This window comes from Vombatus ursinus, unplaced genomic scaffold (genome assembly GCF_900497805.2).
Source record: "Vombatus ursinus unplaced genomic scaffold, bare-nosed wombat genome assembly UNPS02014798.1, whole genome shotgun sequence".
NCBI classification, from domain to species: domain Eukaryota; kingdom Metazoa; phylum Chordata; class Mammalia; order Diprotodontia; family Vombatidae; genus Vombatus; species Vombatus ursinus.
The window spans coordinates 75,677,744-75,704,333 of record NW_020954576.1 but is presented as its reverse complement, the minus strand read 5'-3'; the positions used below and the strand labels follow the sequence as shown (position 1 = coordinate 75,704,333).

Here is a 26,590-nt window from a genome sequence, read left to right as displayed (position 1 = left end):
TAATGCTATTAATTGAGTATGGGCTCTGGCATGATCAACCAAAATGGAAATACTTCAAATACAAGCCTGGTGGCTAGATTATTGTCTAAGGAACAGTCTACTTAAGTTCATAGGTACTCCCTTTCAGGTTACTGCAGGGTGATGAATTTTGCAGCCAACAGAATTCACAAAGAAAATCTACTAAATATTGTAAGCAGTTATATTTACATCAGTGGAGGAAATATATATACAGACAAATTCATAGATCCTAGGATTGACGTTTCTAGTTACCTAAAAGTTACCTCATATTGTCCCAGGTAGTGTTTCCCTTTTTTCACTACATGTAAAATACCATTATTATGGTACCCAATGCTGTAACACACTCTGACATCCTTCCCCCCCCCCCAAAAAATCCATAGGAATAATAAGCAGTTACTCTATACTAACGTAAGTTTCTCAGTATTCTCAATGATCTCAGACAGCTAGGTGGCACACTGGACAGTGCTTTGCCTGGAATGAGGAAGACCTTTGTTCAAATCCATCCTAGACACTTACTAGATTCGGCCAATCATTTAATCTCTGTCTCAATCATTTTCCTCATCTGTAAAATTAGGATAATAATGGCACCTACCTCACAAAACTCTTAGGAGCATGAAATAAGGCAATGTTTGTAAAGCTCTTTGCAAACCTTCAAGCACTCCATAAACACAAACTATCCCTTTTTAGTCAGCGTCTGCATCAGTTCGAGGGAAAAGATTCAAGTTCTCTACTGGGACAACATGTAAAATCCTATTTCCAGAACATTCTGATTAATATAACAGTGGACAATAAAGTTTCAATGGTGGTTAATTTTATTCTTAAGTTTAATAAGTAAAAATGCACACTTAAGATAAATGATAAATCAGTAGCTGATTATTCACTTTATAGATCTGCCACAAGTTTCTTTAAAATAGATTCATTTCAAAAAATAAATAAATAAATAAAATAGATTAATTCATTTAAAACAGAACTTTATTGTAAAATGCACCTATTTCATGAAGACATTCAGTGGACTAGAAGCAAGAACACCTGGATCCTCCTAGCAAAAATTCTACCACTAATTTGCTGGATGATCTTGGGCAAGTCCCTTAGCATCTTCAGGCTTCAGTTTCCTCATAAAATTAAGGGTTTAACTAGATTGATACTATCTTGAGTTCTCTTCCAGGTCTAAAATTCAGTGATTCTGTTGTATTAAATTAGATATGCCTTTGCTACTAAAATTAAATGTATTTTAAATTGAATTTGACTAAAACCCAAAGACATATGACAAGTACAGTATATATAGGATATGTGACAAATACATATATGACATACAAGAAAACAAGGCAGTAAAAAAACTCATCTGATAACGAGGAATGCCAATTAGTTTAAGGAGAACCTGGCATTCCAAGCTTTGTTGTCCAAGATCAAGGATAATAACAGTAGTAATTCGCACCTAGATAGCAATTCAAGGTTTACAAAGCTTATCCCCTCACAACAACCAAACACATTTTACAGATAAAGAAACTGAATTTCTGAACAGTAATATGGCTTACTCATATTCACACAGCTGGTAAGTAGTAGAGGCCTTTCTACAACCTAGATTAGAATCCACAGGGACCACAGGTCCCACAATAAGATCCAAGGATTCAAAGCTGGAAAACACCTTAATAAAATCCCGTAATTTTGCAGATGAAGAGACTGAGTCCCACAAAGGAAAAATAAAGTTCCTAAAATCATACAGGGATTAAGAACCAGAGACTGGTCCTCTCTGATTTCCACACGCAGTGGTCTTTCCTTTCATTAAGGCCTCTTAAATCTGTCTTGTTTTGAGGAATATAATTATGTACTTACTTCACTTCAACAGGTGCATAGAATACAAATAATATATCTGTTGGATATGTCAAATTTTCTGTAAAACAAATCACGTTTTCCCATTGACTTATGTCATACTTAATTTAAATCATACTTAAGAATAAATGTAGTCGGGGCAGATAGGTGGTGCAGTGGATAGAGCACCCGCCCTGGATTCAGGAGGACATGAGTTCAAATGTGGCATCAGACACATAACACTAGCTGTGTGATGCTGGGCAAGTAACTTAACCCCATTGCCTAGTCAAAAAAAAAAAAAAAAGAATAGATGAAGAAATGAAGCTGAAAAGAGCTGAAAAGGACATTAAATAATCTGTAGAGGTGACAGACTCAAGGCCCAGAGCCATCCATTTTAGACATGGTTGTTGTGTACATTCACTTTGCTTGACTATCTTTGTGACAAAGATTTTTTTTTCTCCTGCTTTTTAATGAGGGGTAGAATGGGCAAGAGAAAGGGATTGGCAATAGTGATTAAAAAAAAAGGAGGGTAAATGAAACTTTTCTAAACACACAGAAGAAAACAGAAGGAAGCACAAGCAAACAGGACAGTTTTGAAAGTTAATGTGGAATTTCTTTTTTTTTTTAAAGCAAACAATATGAAATAGAGATTTATGGTTTCAAATGTAATCCTTGTTTGTGTTCTGCTGTGTATATGTAAATACTCTTTTTTGTTGGTGGTAGAGTTTGAATTCCAAATTTTAAAAAAAATTAAGTGGAAAAAAAATAACTCAATGCATCTTTTTGCCTCATGTATGAATATGTTCCATAAACATCCCCAATAGTGGTCATAAAGGTTCTGCTTAAACATTGCCAGTGTGGGTAGCTAGCTGGTACAGTGGATAGAGCACTGGCCCTGGAGTCAAGAGGATCTGAGTTCAAATGTGACCTCAGACATTTAACACTTACTAGCTGTGTGACCTTGGGCAAGTCACTTAACCCCACTGCCTAGCCAAAAAGAAGATTAAACATTGCCAGTGATAAGGAACTAACTACCTAATCAAACAGTTCCATCTTCAGAAAGTTCTTACATTAAATCAAAATCTGTCCCTGAAATTTATACTCCTTAGTTTTAGTTGTCCCCTCTGGAACTAAACAGAATAAGCCAAAATCTGAATAGTTGTGTGACCGCAGGCAAATCATTTCACCTTTCTGGCCTTCAGGTTGCTCATTTTTTTAAAATGAGAAACTAGTCCCTTGCAGCTCTATGACTGAAATATCTTTTATATGAGGTAACCCTCCAAATATTTAAAGATAGCTCCCCCAATAGAAACAACACACTTCTATTCCTGTAGCTTAATACTGCATTAGCTTTTTTGACAACCACCTTATGCTTTCAGTTCATAGTGAATCTATAAAAAGCTTCAAATCTCTTTTTTTTCCTTTACACGAACTGCTACCTAGCCATGTCTCTCCTACTCTTTACCTGTACAGTTTATTTTTTTTTAACCAAAGAAAGTATAAGACTTTATATTTGGCCCAAACAAATTTCATCTTGTTAGACGGATTGTACAGTGCAAACTTTACTCATCAAATGTTTTTTTCTACTACACCAGAACTGGAATTCTGACTGTTGTATTTATTGTGTTACCACAGACATGACATGGGTATTTTCTTGGAGCCTCAGTTTCCATATAAGTAAAACAGAACTAGTACTTATACTACCTTTCACAAGGATGTCTTAGAGAAAGATCTTTAGAACGAAGCCCTATATAAATGTGAGCTATTAGAATACCCAGTCCTAATTTACCTGTTACTCATTTTAATTGTCCTTTTCTGCTTTTTCAGACAGCTAGGTGCCACAGTGGATCAAGCACCAGACCCAGTCAGGAAGACCTGAGTTCAAATCTAGCCTCAGACACTTACTAGCTGTGTGACTCTGGACAAGTCCCTTAACCTTATCTACCTCAGTTTTCTCATTTGTAAAATGAGCTGGAGAAGGAAATGGCAAACCATTCCAGCATCTTTGCCAAGAAAACCCCAAATGGGGTACAACATTCTGCTTTTTCTTAAATACAAAATACCCACAGAATTTCTTTGTCTTATTGAAGCTTACAACCTAGCAGGAGGGACAAATATGTACATGATTTAAGAATTCTTACCAAGCAAGACATCAAAGAGCATAAATTATAAACTGATAATCCTGTAACTCAAATTAAGTCCTAAAGATATGAAAAGAAAGCATCCATTGGATTTGCTGCTAGTTGACCAAATGAGTATAATTACCTTTGTCCAAAGCTGAGGGTTGTCAAGAAATAAATATCTTCTCTCTAAACATGAAGTCACTATCTAAAGGAGATTTCTTCCAAAACGGCTGCCTACTCTAGCAAAAGCCTAAATTCTCACCAGCCCAAATGATGATTAAAAAATCTGATGTGAAGCTTTAGTAAGTTACTTGTTCCACCCAAGAAACTGCCCTAAAAGTCATCTAGAAGCTCATGGGCACTAAGAAAGGGAGCTTCTGGTAAAGCTAGCTCCAGAGGCATACAAACCCACAGCCTCCCAGCTAGACCCTAGATAGGCCACGACTCTAGCCTTCTAAGCAGTATATTTGGAGGCAGCAAAAGCACAGGAATCCCTAAGATATGCCACCAGAAGTAGCAGAAACAAGTAAAGCATGGCATCGCTCAGACCGTAACAGCCCCTGGCACGGAGCTGCTCTGAGGTCCCTAGCTGAGAAGCAGAGTAGGTCCTGAAGATCCAGGGCTCTGAACCCAAAGATTCATGGGGACCTAAACTTGGAAGACACAGGTCAGCACATGAACCTAGGTGTTTCAGGGCAAGACCAAGCAGGGCTTACAAACCCACACAAATATCAGCAAAGGAGGTACAGGCTGGCCCTGGCACAAAGTCCTAGTTCAGAAACTAAACCCAGAAAGATGAGTGAAGCAAAAAAGACATGGACCAGTATAAAAAATCATTGTAGCGCTAGATCCTGTCTACAAGGTAAAAGTAACTGCATAACAACTGCAGGCAAAGGCTTACAGGAAAAAAATGGATTTTTTTTTTCAAGTCCCAACTTCCTAAAAAAAAATGTGATTTTCACAAGGACTGCATGAATACCTAGGAAAAAAATAAAGAAGAATTTTTTTAATGAAATAAAAACTCTGGAAGAAGGAATTAGAAGGAATAACTTAGAAGAGAAAGTGGTAAACCTTGCCCAAGTAATATATTCCCCTGAAAACTGAAATAGAACAAATAGAAATTAATGACTTCATAAGACAGAAAAAAAATTAAAATACAGAAAGACTGAAAAAATAATTATGTAATATATCTGATATCTAAAAAACTGACTTGAAAAACAGGGTCAAGGAGAAATAATTTAAGATTCATCAGACTCCTAGGAAACTATGATTTTTTTAAAATCCTGGACTCTATATTTAAAGAAATCATAAATTATATATATATATGTATATTATGTGTATATGTATACATATATATGTAATGGGGTTTATTTTTCTTTCTTTCTCAATGGGAGAGGGAGGAGATAAAAGAAGGAAGAGAATTTGTAACTGGGAAAAAAAAAGCCTATGGGAAGGGAGAAAATTTGGAACTTAAAAAAAAAGTCTATGTGCTTTGAAAAAATCCCAAAAGCTTAAAGTTCCAAGAAAGTTATAGCCAAAATCCAGTTTCCACATCAAAGAAAAATTACTGGAAGTATCCAGGAGGAAGGGCTTCAAGTACCCAGGAACTACAGGCAGGATCATATGAGACCTGGCAACTCCTGTCATCAACAAGAGGAAAGCTTGAAATACAATACTCCAAAAGGCGAAACATGTAGGCTTACGTCCAAGAATAATTTATTCTGCAAAGTGTGACCACAGGGGGGGAAAATGAACCTTTAATGGAGGAGTAGTCTGTCAAATATTTCTGATGGAAAGACCAGAACTGAGTAATAGCTTTGAAATACACAAGAAAAACCTAGAAAGGTAAAATTATTTCAATGACTGAAAGCAACTGTATGATGATATAATGCCAATATTTGAATATGAAAAAAATAATTAAGTTTTGCTTCAGGATCTTAATGTCTTAAAAAGGTATTGAGGGATTTAATTTACAAAAACAGAGGAACTGGGGATGGACTGGTTCTTTTGTTGCTGTTTGTTAGAGGGGAAATAGAAAGTTAAAAGAAATACACTACTGAAGAAATGAGGAAGAGGGGGGTGGAATTTGCCATTTTTCCTAATTGGGATTTGTGAGAAGTATATATAAATACGGAGGATAGAATGGGGAGAACCAGCATCAGATGAACATGAACCTTATCTGAAATGGACAAACGAGGGTTACACAAACACATACACATAGAGAAAGATGTAGAAATATATCAATTTTTTTTTTGCTTTTTTTTGATGAGGCAATTGGGGTTAAATGACTTATTCAGGATCACACAGCTAGAAAATATATCAATTTCAAAAGTGAAATAAGCAAACAGAAAGGGGAGGTTAAGAGGCAGAGAATAGTCTCAAGAAAAACAAAGTTCTTAGTCCTAAAGAGAAAATTAAAAGAAAATAAACAATATCCAAAAGTTGTACCCATCAATTGAGAAATAACTCAAAAAATGTAGCATGTGAATGTAATAGAACATTATTATGCCATAAAAAATGATGAAAGACAATTTCACAGAATCCTGTGTAGTATAGACTGTTACAGAATGAAGTAAGCAGAACCAACAGAACAAGTTATACAAAGTTAACAATATTGTAAAGAAGGACAAGGATGTAAGACTCAAAAACTTTGATTACTGCAATGACCAACTCTGTCTACAGAATATCCCTAATGAGGGATGTTAACCACACACTGACTGAGAGATGGTAGAGTCAAGGTGGGAAAAGAGACACAGATTTTTGGACATGGTCAAAAATGCGTGGATTTGTTTTACATGACTATGCTTACTTGTTAAAAGGGCATTATTTTATATTTCTCCTTTTAGTTTTTAATGGGGAGTTTGGGAGAGAGCCGAGTTTAGTAATAATAATACCCCAAGAAAATTGGAACACTAATGCATTGTTAGTGGAGCTGTGAAATGATCCAACCATTTTGGAGAGCAATTTGGAACTATGCTCAAAATGTGCATATCCTTTGACCCAGCAATAGCACTTCTAGAGCTGTATCCCAGAGATCATACAAAAGGGAAAAGGACCCACATACACAAAAATATTCATAGAAGCTCTTTTTGTGGTGGCAAAGAATTGGAAATTGAGAGGATGCCCATCAATTGGGGAATGGCTGAGCAAGTTGTGGTATATGAATGTAATGGAATACTATTGCGCTATAAGAAATGATGAACAGGCTGACTTCAGAAAAACCTGGAAAGACTTGCATGATCTGATGCTGAGTGAAGTGAGCAGAACCAAGAGAACAATAACAGTCACATTGTGCAATGACTAATAGTGATAAACTTAACTCTTCCCAGCAATACAAGGATCTAAGACATCTCCAGGGGCCTCGTGATGGAAAATGCTATCCACATCCAAAGAAAGAACTATGGAAGTTGAACTGTTTTTTTTTTCTCTTCTGTTGAATTTTGTTTCCTCTTTCTGATGGTTCCTCCTATTGGTTGTAATTTTTACTTACAACATCACTAATGTGAAAATATGTTTAATAGGAATGTAAATGTATAGCCTATATCAGATTGCGCGCTGTCTTGGGAAGGGTGGTGGGGAGGAAAGGGGAGAAAATTTTAAACTCAAAACCATATGGAAGTGATTATTGATAAATCAAAATAAATTAATAAAAAAAATAATAATACCCCAAAAAGAAAGCCATTGAAACGTTTTTTTAAATGCACAGAAGAGAACAGAAGGAAACACAGACAAGAAGAATAGTTTTGAAAATAACGTGTCTACGGATAGCTAGGTGGCACAGTGCAGAGCACCAGCCCTGAAGTCAGGAGGACCTGAGTTCAAATCCGGCCTCTGACACATAACACTTACTAGCTATATGACCCCGGGCAAGTCACTTAACCCCAACTGCCTCACCAAAAAAAAAACATGCCTAACCTATACTTTAAGTATGCAATATAACATGGATATTCATAATTTTGTAAATGTGGTCAGCTGTATGTATATATGTTCTCTTTTTTAGTGTTTAAGTTCATAATTTAAAAATAAAAGATAGCCTCTCCCTGAATATTTTATGAGGCATTGAAACAAGAAAGATTCAAAACTATAAAGAAATGTAATTAATAGGTTCTTGGTTAAAAAAAAAAAAAGGAAAACTTCTGTGTAAACTTGCTTGAAAACATTAAAGGAAAATGCTAAAACTAGCAAAAATTATCTATCCTACTTCTAACATTCCATTCAGCAAATAGCAATAGAGTCCATGTCTACAACTAGCCTGAAGACATATCCTTACACAAGTTATGTTTGCTTTGATCTTATCCTTTTAGCCACTTGCATACTGGTAAATGGTATCTGGTCTTCTATATTTGTGTTAATTGCCTATATATCTTAGATATCAGGCTTTTATCAAAGACATTTAATGCAAAGATTTTTCTCCATTGATAATGTCTCTTCTAATCCTAGTTGCATTGATTTTGTTCATACAAAAGCTTTTAAATTTTCTATAATCAAAAGGTCTGTCTTATCTTTTATGATCACTACTATCCCTTGATTAAGAATTTTCCCTCAGCTAATAATTGTAAAAGCTATCTCCTCCTTCCCATTTCCTGTAATATTTTAATGATATGCCCTTTTATAGTAAGTTCCACTTGAAACTAATTTTAGTATAAGATCTCCATCTAAATTTTTTTTAATCAAACTGCTTTCCAATTTTCCAAGCAGTTTTGTTTCTTTTTATAAGGAGTCCTTCCCCCAAGTAGTTCATGTTCTTGGGTTTACACAACACTAGACTAATACAGTCCCAAATTTCTAACTGCCTGCTGGACATCTCATTCTCAATAGCTCTATACTTCCAAACTTTGAGGCAGCATGGCAAAGGAGAGCGGAATGAGAAAGACCCAAGTACCTGTCTTGCCTCTGATTTGTCCTAGCTGTGTAATCAGGTCAAATCTCTTCTAGGAGACTCAAGCCATTCTCTAAGCCTACAAAATCACAGGCAAATTTTGACAGACTGTCCTCAGACTCAGCAAAGGCCAAAGTTATGTTATCAGCCTTCTTCCTCCACCAATCTCTTTTGCTCCAACTTCCCTACTTGCTTATGCTTAAAATTCATCACAGTTATTACGTGCCTGCCCACCACAGTCAAAGCCCTCTGCCAGATGCTGAGGATAGAAAGGGAGGGTAAAATTGTTCCTGTCCTTCAAAGAATTTATTATATGCTGGGGGAAGGTGCAAAACAGAATTTTAGAGTTGGGTCATCTGAGTGACCATCTAGTGGAACCCATAACTAAAGGAATCCCAACTATAAGAAACCTGACAAGTCATCTCGAAGACCTCCAATGACAAGGAGTTGAGGACCTGCTACCTCTTGAGGAAGCCTATTCCATTTAAAAATAGTTCTAATTGTTAAGAAATATTTTCTAACAATAAACCTAATGTCTCCTTACAATTTCCACTGCTTGTTCTCCTAAGGCAAAAACTTGAGGAGGGAAAGTACTAGAATCTGTAAAGATTAGAAAAGGCTTCATAGAAATAGAATCTTAAAAGAAGATAAGGAGGGAGAAATGACTAATAAGATAGCTAGGTTCCCAGGAAATATCTGTTGCCTAACTCTTCAATTTTTCTCTTAAAAAGTCATTTTACATTTATGACTAAAATAGTAATTAAGTAGCAGGCATGATCTTAGTTCATTTTATATGTTTGTATATGTTTGACTGTTTCTGTTGATGGTTATTAAGTCTTGTGCAAGTCAGGTTTGGGATTTTTGACAGAGATTTACTACAGGGTTTACTGACAGTGTACAAACTGATTTAGTGGCCACTTTCATTCATACAAAAAGGGTACAAAACCCATTTGATCTCTCTACCTCATAGCCATCCCTGAATCTCTGCTTTGAATGGTGTAGGGAAAGAGTTGAATCCTTGAGAACCAACACAGTTCTGGCAGCTGACTGGCTCCTGATGGCCCACACCACAAATTTAGAGTTAAGTAGGGACCTAACAGGTCATCTAGTCCAACCCTCCTCATTTTACAAATAAAGAATCTGAGACCCAGAGAGGTTAACTGATTTGCCCATGGTCACAGAGCTAAGGTGCAGAGCCATTATGTGAGTCCAATTTTTAAATCCAGAACTGTTTGTACTGTACTAGGCTTAACCCTGTAGAATTTTGTAAGGCAGACAAAGGAAGGGGCAATCTTTTTCAAATGCATCGATCTTCAGGTAAGCCAATGAGGAACACAGGAGTTAATAGAATTCCTCTGAATATTTCTTTCTGCAAATCCCCCCCAACCCCACCCCTGCAACAAGCATCATTAAGCTCCTGTTATATGCCTGGCATTGTACTAAGTGCTTTACAAATATTATCTCCTTCTATCTTCACAACAACCTTGTGAGGATTATCCCCATTTTACAGTTGAGGAAATTAAGACAGGGGTCACAATGTTTGTGGCTGGATCTGAATGCAGGTCTTCGTGACTCTAGGCCCAGTACTACCACCTAGCTGCCTATAGGCCAGCCGCCTCATTTATTTTAAGATGAAAAATTTTATTCATTTATATTTATACATAATATATATTTACATACCCTTTCAGTAATTATATCATCTGTTGTTGTTTTTGTGTTTTTTTTAATTAAATGACAGTTCATGTGGCAAAATAGACTACTGGAAAAAAATCAGGAGACATTTGGGTTGGGAAAATCATCTCTTAGAGCTAGAACTGACCTTAGATGTCTAATCCAAACCCCTCCTCTTAGAGATGAGGCTAAAAGAGGTTACATAATTCTCCTAAAGCCTGCTAATTAATGGCTAGGCCTAGAAGCCAAAGCTACTGACTCCCAGTCTGGTCCTTTTTCTACTCTGGGAAAAATCATTTCATATAATAAAATTAGAGCCGTCAGATACCTGACCTTGTTCAGGTCAAAACTGAGGACCAGAGAAGTCTACTATCTTACACAAGGTCACACAGTATGCAGTCAGTGACAAAGCCAGGAGATTAATTCAGGTCTTCTGATCACACATTCAGCATCCTTTCTACTTCCCACTGTCCTTTAAAATGAGGGAGTATTAAATGACTTCTCAAGTCCTCTCTGCTTCAAAGTTAAATGTCTGTTTTTTGGAGTGTTCTCTTACTAACAAAAATAGCTCACAAATATCCATGATTAACCTGTTTGGGTTGCCGACAAATCTCTTCCCAGTATCTTCTAAGTATCTACTTCTATTAGCGTTGCTAAATAAAGTAACCAAACCAGGTTCTATTTCCTGCTTCACTGCCAGCTAACTGTAAGACCTAGGGAAACTCATTTAACCTTTATAGCCAGATTCCTTATTTATAAAGGAAAGGGATCATACTAATGAAAATAACCGCTCACAACTTTATAGTGTTTTACAGTTTTAAAGTGTTTTCCTCACAACAAAGGGAAGTATGAAGTGGTATTATCATTATTCTTATTTTACAGAGTGCAATTAAGATTTAGAAGGGCTAAGGGATTCGTGACATATATGGTGAAGATGACATTCAAGCCCAAGGCTTTGATTCCACATTCACTGTTCTTTCCAGTGAAGCATGCTGGCTCTAAATCCCCTTCTACTTCTAAAATTCTATATTCCCGTTTCCTGATATAGCTGAAAAATCAATATAAAAATGAGTCATTTCTTAGGATGTATACATTGTAGTACTGTACTTTCTAAACAGCATCACTGAAAGCTAGTATCACTTATTTTAGGAAAGGTAGCATAGCAATGTTCATAAATTTCATTAAGAATGTAAACTCTTGCTATCCACATCCAGAAAAAGAACTATGGAGTCTGAACACAGATCAAAGCACACTATTTTCTCCTTTTTTTTCTTTCTCGTGGTTTTTCCCTTTTGTTCTGATTCTTCTTTCACAGTATCACTAATGCATAAATATGTTTAATATGACTGCACATGTATAGTCTACATCAGATTGCATGCCATCTTGGGGAAGAGGAAGAGTGGGAAGAAGAAAAAATTTGGAATTCAAAATCTTACAAAAGTGAATGTTATGTTAAAAACTAAAAAAAAATTAAAATTAAAATTTTTTTTTAAATTTGTTTAAAAAAAAAGACTGTAAACTCCTTGAGGCCAGAGCCTGTTTCAATTCCAAATATTATCATTGATAAAAATGGATAAATCATTACAGCAGATTTACCTGTGTCAACTGACTTTCTGTGGCACAGCAGAAATCCAGAGCTGGAAGAGGCCTTAAAGGCTATATATAGTCCAATGTCCTTTTACAGATGCAAATATTGAGGCTTGAGAGAGTTAAGTGATTTTTTCAAGTTCAGTTTTCCTAGTTTCAGGGCTCTTTCACAGCCCACCTCAGGGTCCTCAAATGCTGATGATATGCTTTCACCTTCTAATTGTATTGCTTTGCTGGAATTTTTCTGAGTAGAAATTATTTATCAACTGAAATAGAACTACAATAATATCCAAAATATACAATAAGTGGTTTAGTAACCCTAAATACTAGGTTTCAAATAGTCAACAAGCATTTATTAAACACCTACTATATATGCCAAGTATTCTCTAAGAGCTGGGGATACAAAGAAAGGCAAAAAACATTCCTTTTTCTGAAGAGGTTTACAGTCTACAATAGAAATTGGTAGAAATTACTTATCAATATTAATAGGACTAGTCGTATTTAAAATATACAAGGGAGAATGATTTAGTAACCTAGTACTACGTTTTAAATAATCCACAAGCATTTAGTAATGCCTACTATGTGGCAGGCATTGTGTTTAAAAGCCTCGGGAATAAAAAGAAAGACAAAAAACAGTCCCTGCTCCCAAGCAGCTCAGAGTTTAAACGGTAAGACAACGTGCAAACAACGATGTAAAAACAAGCTACTGAAAAATAAACTATTAAGAATAAACTGGAAATAATCAACAGTTAATGCACTAGAATTAAGGGGAGGTTGGGGGGAGGCAGGAAGCCAGGGAAGCCTTCTTCCAAGTGTGGAGCCCTAAAATGGTTTCTGTTGCTGCTTTAATGTTGGGTGATCTGGTCCCGCACGTGCACTTTCCTGGCCATGCGAGACACTCTAGTCTCTTGTGGCTACTCTCCCCCCGCCTCCGACATTTGACTAGGGTGAGGCGCCGCCTTTTCACGGCTTCTCAGACTAGGGCTTTTCTTTTTATTGTGCGGAGAACCCTCTGGGGAACCAGAAGCAAACATGTCTGCTTCCACGCAACTGAAGATGGGGGCCGCCCGCGGCGACCGCAGCACGGGCCAACGCCGGGGAGGGGGGAGGCAGGTCTGCCGTGGCCGAGGTGCGCGATCATCCTCGGGCCTGCTTGGAAGGAGCGCCCGGGAAGGATGCCCTCTGTGGCGGGCGGCCCCACCTCCTGGCCAGGCTTCCCGAACGCGCTTCCTCGATCACGATCGTGGGGACAGAAAATGTGGCTGTTTTTTTTCTCCCCCCAAAATAAATAAATGAAAGTCTCCGGCCTGCCTCTTTCTTCCCACAGACAACCCAGGGCGGGGGAGAGGCGCGGCCCAGAAGGCCCTTCATGGCGCAGAAGAGGGAGGGAACCGCCACAGCCGCCCTTCCTCCCGCCCTCGCCTTCCTCCGCGGGAGGCAAAATGGTGCCGCCAAACAGTCGTCAGGCAGAGAGACGTGAAGGGAGGCCTGGCGCGGCCGCGTGGGGGCGATGGGAGGTGAAATGAGGATCCAGGAGGAACCCCGCCGGGCCGAGGCCTGGACCCCGGGGCCTAGTGGGTGGACGCAGCGATCCCCATACGCCATACAACCACCCGGACACCATCTTTTTGTCCCCGAGCCCCGGGCTATGGGGGCTCGCTACAGTTTCCCGGAAGAGGAGGAGGGGGCGGCGGGAGGCACCGAGGCGTCGCACTCGGGCACTGCGCCTGTCTTGGGGGAGGGGAAGAGAAGAGAAGGGAGGGGGGAGGATGAGAAGCAGGAGAGGGGGAGGAGAGCGAAGGTATCCCTCCTCCTCCTCCTTCTCCTCCTCCTCCCGCGCTGGGCGGGGCCAAGGTCACCCCCCCAACCCCGACTACCCCACCCCCGTACCCGACGCCCATTCCCCTCTGCGGGTGGCACGTACAAAGGGGTATAGGAAGGGGATCCCCTGGGATGCTTCCTCCGAGGCCTCAGGCTACGCTTAGCAAGCCTGGCCGGGTCCTTCCCTTCCCTAGGCGGTTTCCTACCTCCGCTGTCTTTATCGTCCGCCATCTTGTGCCGGCCCGGTCGCCCTGGAGATGCCAGGTGGCGCTGGGCGGCGGCGGGAAAGAAGAACCGCCTGGATCAGAAAGGGAAGGGAAGGGATGAGAATGGAGAAAAACACCAGGCCCGGCACCTTCCAGAAGGCTTGTCCTTCTAGCCGTAGGGGAATGGGGGAATGGGGGAAAAGGGGAGTCGAAAACAAGGGCAATCCCCACGTAAAAGACCCCTCCACGGAAACTCAGCGCCTCCGCAATACAAACGTGGGCTCCGCCCTAGATCCCCAGAACCCTGGGGTATTGTTAGATAACTGCCACCAAAGCCCTCCCTTCCGGCCCTCCACAGGGGGACCTCCCCCGCCCCAATTTCTCCCGCTCGTTTCCTCCCTCCCTCGTGCTCCCCAGGATGGCTGCGTTTTTATTGCAAGGTTTAAAAAAGGGGGGGGCGGCTGGAAACGTGCAGGAGGCGCTGTGGGCCTGCAGAGCCCGGGATCGAGCCGAGGGCCGCCCCTCCCCCCTTCCTCCCCTCCGCGAGGCGAGCAGCCCACGTGGGGTGCGCCCGGGGGCGGCACCTCCCGCACTCTCCAGCCCGGGCCCGGGAAGGCAGCAGTCGCCAGAAGGCAAAGCAACCGGCCATCTCTTTTTTACCGCTCTGCTGGCCTTCCCTGCAACCATCCATCCCCACCCTTGCTCTCTCCCCAGGAGGGCGAAGCAAAAACGGCCCTGGCTGGGTGACGCGGTGACTTCAAAGGACAACTAGGGTGGGAGCGGGAGGAAATCGGCCATTAGGCCAATGTTCCTGAAGCCGAGGAGTGCTAGCTGTAGTCAGATGCCAGGCTCCAGTTAAAACACTGGCAGCGGTGTTGTCTCTGCTGCAACGTCAGATACCAGCCCGGAGGCAAAACATAGGGTTCTCATAGCAACAACTCGCCCATATTGCAATACACAGAATTAAATACGTCGAAACGTTTAGGGTGTTTTTTTTAAATTCTCTGTCACGTTCTCTTGCTCAAGTTGCTTCAACTTGAGCTTTTTTTTTTTAGCAGACATTTGCGACTTAAAATGGTTTTAATCATGAAATGTGGTTCTGAAGCCCAATATGCAATGTTTCTTTTTGAGGATATTTAAATATGTTCAATAAATTTAAATTCTTTTTTACAATCTCAAGTGAAAAATAAATTCGAAATATCCTGATTCTGTTGTTAATACTAAATGGTGGCCCGTTTATGAATTGCATGGTACAAAGGTCACTCAGTAAACAAGTTGGCTACAGTTTTCCTTATTGAAATGGTAAGTTTTATTTTTCTTGGAAAGACGTCTGCACAACAATAAATATCTGCAGACCCAAAACTCACTGGGCCAATTTGTAATTGAACCAGAAACTAATCATCTCACTTTGGGAGGCAGATAATTTTAAAAAATACTAAGACTCTGTATTGTGTCCTCAAAAACTTAAATTCAAATGTTTTTTACTTAAGTGATTAAAGGTGATGCAAGTAACTTTTATATGTCAAACTGCACCTGCTTTTTTAAATTCAGTCTAATAATGTACGTTCCTCATCACACACTGCCAATATAGATTCAGAATAGTTGAAAAACTCAGTTTTGTTCCTAGGCTTAAAACTTACTGATAATATTTATATAGGAAAAGGTCTATCCTACAAAAATTCTCCATTGTTATACTCAACCAGATTAAAGCCAAAATCCAATTTAGCACTAACAAAATGTACCAAGGAGATACGTTCTCCCCTACCCTGGAGAAACTGTTTCTGTCCTAGATGCCAGTTTTCCAAATGCACATAAAGAGGAATAAAGTTGTAAAGATTTAACATTGTGCACCACAATTGAGGTTGAAGGGAAGATGAATGAAATGCTGCCTAGTCGAGCAAATTGTCCGCGGGGGGGGGGGGGGGGAGCCGCTAATTACCATAGAGGCTGCAACCCACAGCACCCCTTGTTCCTAGTCCCTACTCCAACTCCAGAGAACAGCCTGAATTGGGAGCTCTAGGCAGGAACCGAAGTTATCTGATTTATTTCTTGTAAGGATGGATTATCTTTTGCTTTCAGTTTCTGCATATGAAGTGGTGTTCTTAAATACTCATAGATTACTTTAAAATAATTACATGAATGTTGATAAAGCGAAAGTAGAGATAATTTTTAGTTTCCCTGATTCTTTGCAAACTTTGTTCCTTGAAAATGTTTTAATGTTTGATAGTCTGAAATTTTACTTTTGAAGAAGCTCTTGTTTATATTTAAATTACTCCAGCCCACACCGATTTCTCATAGGTCTGCTACAGAGCTTCTAAATCTGTTCCTTTGGTACAGTAAATACACAATTGTTCCCTAACTGTCTCTTGTTGTTAGACCTTAGAATTAGAATGTAAGTTCCTAAAAGGCAGGAACTAAATATTATGTTTGTTTAGCATTCTGCACAACTGGCGTCCAGCCTGATACCTAGCAGGTTCTGAATAAATATTGAGCTGCCAGGGACTTTAGACAGCAGCTATAAGCCCATACTTAATATTGTGCTTTAAAGTTTTCAAAGCATTTTCCCTAGCAAACTATGAGGATCAGTTAACAGAACTGGAGATGTTTCTCCTGGAGAAGAGAAATCTCTCTGGGACATAACTATCTTTTTTAAAAAAATAACTTTTTTTTTTTTTTAGTGAGGCAATTGGGGATAAGTGACTTGCCCAGGGTCACACAGCTAGTAAGTGTCAAGTGTCTGGTCTAAGAGCAGCATTTGAACTCAGGTCTTCCAGACTCCAGGGCCAGTGCTCTATCCACTGCATCATCCAGCTGCCCCCTCATAATAACCATCTTTAAGTATTTTTGACTATCTTGTAGAAAAGGAATTAGACTAGCTCTGCTTAACCCCAGAAGGCAAGAGCAGTAATTACAAGTTGCATATAGGTAAATTTAGGCTAGCTGTAGGGAAAATCTAACAATTCAAGTAGCATCATTAGTATCATCCTGGGACAACGGCGACTAGCAAAAGTATCTCTCCTTTCCAGGATGAATTCCAGGCTTTCTCTATCAGATTCTAGAATCCTCTTCACTTTGGAAGTTCACTTCAGCTCTAGACTTCACAAATTGAAGTACCCTCTGCCCTTGCAGACCTTCCTTCTGATTGGCTGGTTCTGATGGGGTTAGGCTCTGGGCCCCAGAAAGGAAAAACCCTGGACTATCCCACTTGGCCAAATCTCTGGCCTTCGCCTGAGGCTATAATCCCATCAACTGGCCTTTCTTTGTGGTTACACCCAATCTCCCCTCCATTGTTTTACCTCCCTATGGCCCCCGGCCATTTCCCACACTTAATCCTAGCGAGGCTCCATTGTCCAGGCCTCAGGAATTCTGTTCACCCCAGTTTACTGGCCACTCCCATCCAGATCTCCTTAGGCCCCTCCTCCTCTAACCCCAAACTACTTGGCCACTCCTAGATCCCTCCCACAGGCTTTCTATATATAAGGTCCATCTTGTCTCCATTAAGATGCTCAGATTCCTAAAATCTAGCCACTTCTTAGGTTCTTATAATCTACCCAAGAAGCCAATAGCTTACTAATGTTCAGACTCCTTAAGAGTCTGGCCAATATGATGGATGTTCTAATAAACCTTGTCTTTGGCTGAAAGAAGGCTTGGGTCGAATTCTTTTGGGCAGTACCCGCTTGTGATTTTGGGGTCCTGGCACCCCTGAACCCCTAAACCACATCAGTTCCTCCCAGTACCTCCATTTTTAGAAGGACACACAGGCTACATTGTCCTCCATTAAAATATAAGCTTCTTGAGGGCAGGGGTTTTGCTTTCTTTCTGTTTATGTTCGTATTCCTAGCACCTTGTACTTGGTAAGTATTTAAGAAATGCTTGTTGACTGACTCGCTCACTGCATCAGGACCTGAGGACAGACACAAGCAGTCTTTTAGGGCTCTACAGGAGTCCCAGCAGAAGGCTATACCATGTCTATGAAGAACTTTATGAGGGCTGCATGAACCAGGATCTATGAGTTAACCCTTTTGCCATACGTGCTTTCTAAGCTTGACCCCCACTTTTCCCGACTCGATGTACTTTTGGGAAAGTGTGCCCTTGGTTTGGGAGTGACGTTCTGTACCAACTATTATTCCTATAGACTTTTTAGTAAATATCTGTAACTTTTTTTATTTTTGTTTATTCTATTCTGAACTTAAGGAATAAAACAAGCATTTCCATACGTAGAAGAGAAGGAAAAAAAGATGATTGTACATGAAACTACAAACCTTTTACGTAAAATTTGCTATTCCTTTTAAATATATAATAGTTATCCTATAACTTTCTTTTTTTCCTCTTCCTTCCCTCCCCCCATCTCTAATTAAGTCTGATTGGTATCAAGTGAGAATCTGTGGGGGAATGGGGGGAGGGAGACAGCTACCAGAGCTATAGCATTAAAAAACACCCCTCAAGATCCCCAAGACCCCTGAGGGGAGAAATAGTAGCCTCTTCCAAGGGACTTGACTTGCAACTATGAATGGAAGTTGGGATAATAAACCTAGACTTTAGTTGAAGTTTTTAACCTGGGGTTCATAATATATTTCGATGACTGTATTTTAACTAGTTTCCTTCATCATCCTACTTCTTTATTTTGTGCATTTAAAAATGTGATTGTGAAGAGGGTCTAGTTCAGCTGGCTACATTGAATATTTACTAGCAACAAAGGAATATGTATATGATCAGTATATATGAAAGACCAGGTAGCTTAGCCCCAATATATTTGAGCAAATCACTTGTCCCCTCTGGACCGTAGTTTCTTCATCTAGAAAGTGAAAAGGTAGAACTAGATGATGTCCAAGTTCCCTTCCACCAGATTAATATCAATGATAATAAGAGTCCTCCTACTCGGCTGACTGCTCCTCCCTCTCCTTTGTTAAATTGTTACCCAAATCTAGAGCCTTGAGTATTGCTTAGCGCTTTGCCTTGGGACCCTTTGTCTTTTCTCTCTAAACTCTTCTTCCTTAATGATCTCATTAAGTTCCAGGTTCTGGGATCACCTCTACACCCATTCCAAAGTCTATATATCCAATTGTAATCTCTTTTCTTGAATTCCAGTTCCTCACAGTTAACAGCCTGTTAGGTATCTCTTCCAAGAAGTCCCTTAGGCAACTCAAACTCAGGCATGTGAAAAATAGAACTCATCTTCTCTGCTAAATCTGCTCCTCCTTACAACTTCCCTGTTTCTATTCTATGGTCTCTTTTCCTCAGGCTCATAACCTCACAGTCTTCTTTGACTCCTTCCTCTCCCCACATCCCATAGTCAAAATCAGTTGCAAAGTCTTGATTGTGCTTCCTCAACATTTCTCATCCCTTTCACCTTTTCTACACCTAGATTTCCACTCCCCTATTTCAAGCCCTCCTCACTCCCTTGTACCACTGTAATAGCTTCCTAACTGGTCTCTCTGCTTCTTGTCTCTTTCCCTCCCCTCCAATCCAACTTCCTGCTGCGTAGGAACCCAAGCCGATTACAAAAGGAGCTTCATAAGGGACAAATGGGGTCATGTCATTCCCCTATTCAGAAATCTTCCATGGCTCCTGTGTTTCTAAGATAAAAAACAAATTCTTTAGCCTAACATTTAAGGCCCTAAGCAAGGCCCCACCTCCCTTTATAACTCTTTTTTCATGTCACTCCCTCACAAACTCCCAGCTGTTCCCCAGACTCAAAATTGCCTTCCCAGTTTTGGTGCATTTTAGGGATGGGAGATGGCTTGTGTCAGTCCAGGGAGATGCAAAATAAAGGGCCAGATTCAGGGAGCAAGTCATTTGGCTAGAACATATCCCTGATTCCTCACACATCATAGTTATTACTTAATTGAAGTTTGACTCCAGGTCTTCCCACCCCTTCTAATGCATCCTGTGTAACACTGCCAAACTTTCCTAAAATATTACTTTTATCATGTCACTCTCCTGTTCCCAAGCCTTCAATGACTCCCCCCATTATCTGAGAATGGTGTCCAGATGGCTTAATCTGGCCTTGAAGGTCTTCAATTACTTGGTCCTATTCTTTATTACATGTAAAATAAAAACTGTGAACAAGCAAAATGCCCCAAGATTGGCTCAGTCTGGCTAAATAGAATGTAGTATATCCATGTATATCATAATAATGCATGATAAAAATGAAGAATCTAAAGAAATATGGAAAGACCTATGTGAAATAATGCAAAACTTAAAAAAAGTCCAACTAGAATTTTAATATCCATATGGACCACAGCTGTGTAAAAGAAAAATATGTATTTTATCCATATGTGAATATATAAATTATAAACATCAGAAGAACATGATTTAGTATGAATTATTGTTGACATTGATAATTGTATGTTTAAGTATATTTTGTTTTGAATAATTTTTATTTTAGTGATCTTTAATAATTTTTCATAATAATAAAAGTAATGTTGATAATGATGACTCCTAAGAGTTGCAGTGAGCCTGGATGTAGATACTTGTGAAATTCAAATAAATTCAGATGAAATAAATTCGATTTAGTTGAGTTTCACAAACATTTATTAAGCACTGTGTGCTGAGTACTATACTGTTATTGAGTGGGGAAAATTCAAAGATTAGTTGTGACATGGTCTCTACCCTCATAGAGTTAACAATCTAAGAGCCCTATAATTCTTTCTCCTTTCTAGCTTCCATCATTTACATAAAAATATCAAGGGCAGAAAATGTGAAGTTATTTTAGCAGTTGCATTCAGAATACATTATATTTTTTCCTCCTTCAGAATATTTACCTTTCTAATTATGCCTTGTTTGTATTAATGTCAGAATTAATTTCCATTCTTTGATCATAAAGGCAGACTAGACAAATGTTGGAAGACAGGTAAGATAACTTAGGATTTAAAACTTTTTGCATTTAAGCAATACAATAACAATTGAAAATTGCTGAATTTGTATGTATCATCCAGGGCCCCCTTATATGTGGGACCCCTTGATCATAGGATCAGAGATTTAGAATAGAACTTAGAGGTCATCTAGTTCAAACCTGCCATTTCTTCTTTCTTTTAAAATTTTCATTTTATTATCACAAACTTCATAAACATCCACACATATTTAACTGCAAAAGAATTGAACACAATATGAAACTATTAATTGGGGTTTTTTTTTGTTGTATACTTAGTGATAGATCCTGTACTGCCCTACTCATCTGTATCTCTTTTTGAATTTCTTTCTGCTGTCTTCTATATTTTTAAATGATTCATTGATACTTTTATTTATTCTCCTCCTTGAAAAAAAAAGTTTTATTACTACTCCCCCCCAAACTCCACCAATTCTATCCCTGTCCCCCATCCCCACCAAAAAGAATGTCCTCTCTTCCACATCTTGACTGTGTCTGAAAATACAGTTTTCATTCTGCTCCTGTACATCACCTCTCTACCAAAATTAATCTCAGGAACCTGAGGTTCAGAGGTCTGAAGAATGATGTGAGTGTGGTCCAGCATTCATTCAAAGCCATAGTTCGAGGACCCCTTGGGGCAGCTAGGTGGCACAGCGAATAGAGGGATGGCCCTGGAGTCAGGAGGACCTGAGTTCAAAATTGGTCTTAGACACATAAGGCTCACTAGCTGTGTGACTCTGGGTAAGTGACTTAACCCCAGTTGCCTCGCCAAAAAACAAAACAAAACAAAAAAACCCTGCCAATAGATTTCTTTTACCAGTCAATCAGAAGACACTAGATCAAAACAGAAGACATTTAATTTAAAAAACACAGAACCATAAGTCCACAAGAGTTTATTAAGATTTTAGTAAGTGCCAAGATCTGTGATTAGCACTGGGAATACAATGAAAGGCAAAAAAAAAAAGTTCCTACCCTCAAGGAGCTTACAATCTAATAGAGGAAGAATAATCAGTGAAAAATCAGAGTTGGAGATGGAATCTTTTTCAAGGAACAGCATGGAGCCCAATGTCAGTAGACAGTAGTGTAGATGGAGGGGAGTAAGGTATAAGAAAGGCAGGAAGGGACCAGGTTATGAAGGGCTTTAAAAACCAAAGGATTTTATGTTTGATCCTGGATGTAATGAGAAGATACTAGGTTGCTTTTTTTTAAAGTAAGTTTTTATTGATGTCTTATATTTTTTGTATCATCTTGTATCTTCCTGTATCCCTCCTCTTTCCCCTACCAGATAGTCATCGCATATGTGATGAGGCCATCCCACACATGTAGCATGGAGGTGTGGCTTGAAGAGAGGCAGAATAGCCATCTCTAACCTCTCTTCCCCACCACCCCCTTCTCCAAGGGAGACTTTAATGCCTGCCAGGAAGGGAAGCAAGAGGTTGAGGCCAGAGGCAACCTCTCTACTCTCCTCAAAGACAGATACTGGGTTAGAATTATACCTACATATTATTAGTTTAGAGCAATGAGAGGAGCAAAGGAAGGGATACAGAAGGAAACTATGGTGATATTTTTTTTAAAAGACAAATATAAACCATATTTGAAAACAAAACAAATAGAAATAGGCTACCGAATAAAGATCTTTGCAGGCTACATACTGAAGATTTTGAAATGTAATGTTACCTGTCTGTTTTGTTAAATATTTCCCAATTATATTTTAATCTGGTCCAGCCACATGTTTGACACCTAAACCTAGGAAATGTAGTTTTCAGGTTCAAGCTAAACTCTTGATTACTATTTCTTTTTTTGGTGAGGTAATCGGGGTTAAGTGACTTGCTCAGGGTCACACAGCTAGTAAGTATCAAGTGTCTGAGGCCAGATTTGAATTCAGGTTCTCCTGACTCCGGGGCTGGAGCTCTATCTACTGCACCACCTAGCTGCCCCCTTAATTGCTATTTCTTGATGGGAAAAAGCTTCATATATGCTTTATGTCTAGGCTTGACTTTCTTCCCAGCAAATAACAGGTCCACAATGAACACACATAGCAAAGCAGAAATCTGGGAACCTATATATAGGAGAATATATACCAGACATCACAGAGTGAAGGAACTTTCCCACTGTGATCAAGGTAAGTCAGATGAACTCAGAGAGTCCCAAATTTCCCAAAGAAGAAATTCCCCAAAGTCTGTAGTATAGCAAGCTGGGTATAGGCGCATGATGGAAATTGCCAGCTCCTCTCATGTAGGCATTTTCCTAGAGTCTTTTTCTCCTTTCAGCAACTTGAATTGTAGTTGTCGTTGTCCATCTTTTCTCTCAAAGCTGAAAGCCAGAAGGGCCCAAAGAAACAGAAGAGAATGAATCCCTCTCTTGTCCTCTTATCAGCTCTTTCCCTCCCCCATGAAGATATGAAATTGATCTCTACCAATGCAGAGTGAGTCCCATAACAACGGCCTTTGGAGCTGGGTATACACATATAACAAACACTATTTTTTTTAAGATTTTAAAAAAGAAGAAAGGGTCAGCTAGGTGACGCAGTAGATAGAGCACTGGCCCTGGAGTCAGGAAGACCTGAGTTCAAATCTGGCCTCAGATACTTGACACTAGCTGTCTGACCCTGGGCAAGTCACTTAACCCCAATTGCCTCACCAAATATATATGTATATGTATATACACACATATAAAAAGAGGAAAAAGAAGGGAAAAATCAGCATAACTGATCATACATGGAAAATAATCTAAAGTATATGCAACACACAGACTTCACACCTCTGCAAAGTGTGGGGTATCTTCTCATCTCTTTTTTCCAGCTATACTTGCCTTTTATTATTTTGCAACATTCACTTTTGATTTTTCTGTGTGTGGTCCTTTCTGTTTACATTTTCATAGTCACTTTGTATATTGTTTTCTTGGTTCTTCTTACTGTAGACTACATCAGGTCATGTAGCTCTTTCCATATTTCTCTGTATTTATAGTTGTCATTGCTTACAGCACAGTAATATTCCATTACATTCATGTACCACAATTTGCTTAGCCATTCCCTGATTGAGAGGCATCTACTTTATATGAGGCACTAGTCTATTAAATAGAGGGGCTGGGCAAATGGTCAAATGTCCTTTAGAAAAATCAAATATATCTATCTCCCCAACCCACATACAGGGGAACACACTCATATGTTATCACAATATCATAGAGAAAAAGCACACAAGTAAGGAGTAAGTCTTACCCAGGAATACATATGTGTCCAGAACAACTCATACCTTCAATGTCGCAGGGCCACCAATGTCATCTGGTAAATTCCTTTCTTCAGTAGCCTAGGGTCCTCTGCTATTCCTTCTGTTCCCTCCACTCCAGTGTTCTTGAGGGATGCACTCTGCTGGGCATCTTCACTACTGAAGCTGCTATTCTCTGCTACCATCTGCTGGTTTTCAACTACTGAGAAGCACGGAAGAGGGAGGGGGTCTTCCAGCTCTTAAGCCTGAGAGCACCACGCACTATCTTTAGCTATTTTGTGATGTAACCTCGTTCAGGCAGCTGTACCAAACCAGCTAGCTAGAGAAGCCTTTAGGCATTTTTTTAAAGCATATTTTTTGAACTGATTCTTCTCTATCTTGTGGACTGTCCGTCTCTTTATCTGAATTAGGTTTTAAAAAATTTCTTTTAATTCTCCTCACCCTGTCAGAGTATCATTTCTAGGGGATCCACTTAGCAAAATACAAAGGACCTTTGGAGAAGCTGTATTGAAGAGACTCTTCTCACCCTGCCCCCATTATTCTTCTTGTGTTACATGCAAATCACTGGGGCCCATGCAGAGTGGAAAAGGCCATAAAGGGGTAGTGACCCTTTCCCTGTTTCTCCTCGTCTCTATGCTACCTATATTTCACCCACAAGTAAATCACAGCCTGTATATGGGTATAGTTTGTATATGAATATTATAAACAGTCTTCAGTTTCTATAGAGTACTCATATAGCTAACGCCAAATTCTGAGGACATGTGCAGTTAACATATTATCCTCCTTCTAATTACATGAGCATTTACAAAAAAAAAAAAGAAAAAATATATAGAACAAAAAGAAAACATATGTCATGACAATAAACGAATCTGGTTGCTGAAGCTAAGGCAGGGTGTGTTGGGGCATTCATCTTCTCTCTCTTTTTCCAATATCAGCAGTGTACCCAGGCAGCTAGGTTTAGAGAGCATAGGACCTGGAGTAAGGAAGACCTGACTTCATATCTGACCTTAGACATTTACTAGCTGTAAGACCCAGGGCAAGTCACTTAACTTCTGTTTGCCTCAGTTTCCTCATCTGTAAAGCTGGGACAATAATATCATTTCCTTCCCAGGACCAAATTGCTTTTCTTCTTAGCAATTTGGATGGACTAAGGTCAATCCAGAAAGAGGGAGCCTAGCTCTCTAAAAAAAGTGTCTAGGATTTTTCACTAGAGTCTTAGGTTCTTTACCGACTCCACCTTACAGCCCCAGGGAAAATTACCTAAACCTTAAGTTTGGCTCCCCTTAGGTTCTACCAAAAGGGAAAGGAGTAGAAGGATATTCAGCATATGATAATAATCTGCTATAGGACTGCTATTTATTTCTCCACACAAAAGAAAATTCTAAATAGGCTCACAGAAAGCTCACAAGTGCTCACATGAACAAAGACTCAAAGCAAGAGATAGTCATTTAAGACTACTCTGGGGATAGTCTCTGGGGAGACTGAGACTTAAAACCATCAAAACATAAGGTTTGTTGAGACTGCTAAATAGTTACATTTTACTCAGCCCTACTTTGTCTTATCAAAGTCCTACTCTTCTGTCTTGGAAGCCAGACCAGGAGCTTAGGGCTCCTCCTCCTGTCCCTCCCTGTTCATCTTTTTCCTGAAGGGTATAGGTAGTTAATTACAGAATACTCCTGCCACAACTAGTAGCATCCAGCTGAGGGACCCAGGACTCCCAGACTTCTCTAACTCACATGGCTGCCTCCAAGGCTGAATGCGTCCCTCTCAGCACTGCTATTTAATACCACAGAAACAGAAAGCAAAGGGAAAAGAAAGGTTACCTAAGGGCCTAAGGCCCAGTCTTATAAGATCAGGTCAACCTAAAGCAACAGATGTCCTTTAGCCACCATGTGCTCCCAGCTCACCCTTTCTGGTGGGGTGAGGGAAAAGCAGTCCCTCCATAACCCTTCACTGGTGAAAGAATTACTTGCCATATGTTAAACTGAAGGAAGACAGAGGGAGAGATCCCGGTATTTGCTGCATCATACCAAGCATCCAGTCCTTTCAGTGTCATCACATGTTTTCTCTAGAAGTAGCCAAGTCATAAGCTTAACACTCCATGCAATGATGTGCTATAGCCAGAGATGACTGGGCCAGCTATTTACCTCCTTTACACATACATTTAACAAAATTAACTGTAGATCAAATACATAGGTTTTGTGCAATACATGAAACATAGCACATATCAGGCTATATAACCAAACTATGTAACCATATCAGGCTACAGTAACCAAATACTTAGGTCACATGCAGGAAAATAATATATGCCAGGACAGTGATAGCAAAGATGCATAATATAGAAGTTATATGGCTCAGTGGATGGAATGTTGGGCCTGGAGCCA

The 26,590-nt window shown here is 39.6% G+C and overlaps 1 protein-coding gene across 2 annotated transcripts in view; it reads right to left on the bottom strand.

Annotated features, from left to right (window-relative positions):
* Positions 1–24,728, bottom strand: part of LOC114049964 (dynein regulatory complex protein 8-like) — a 117,476-nt gene extending 92,748 nt beyond the window's left edge. The window contains exon 1 of one of the 2 annotated variants that reach the window (XM_027871451.1): positions 24,234–24,728. Coding sequence is in view for 1 of the 2 variants with exons in the window: in XM_027871450.1 (XP_027727251.1) it covers positions 14,115–14,139 (25 nt within the window). In the remaining variant the exon portion in view is untranslated. Of the gene's footprint in view, positions 1–14,114; positions 14,429–24,233 lie in introns of those variants that run through there. The other variant, XM_027871450.1, reaches the window with a different exon arrangement.
* Positions 24,729–26,590: the final 1,862 nt, after the last annotated feature.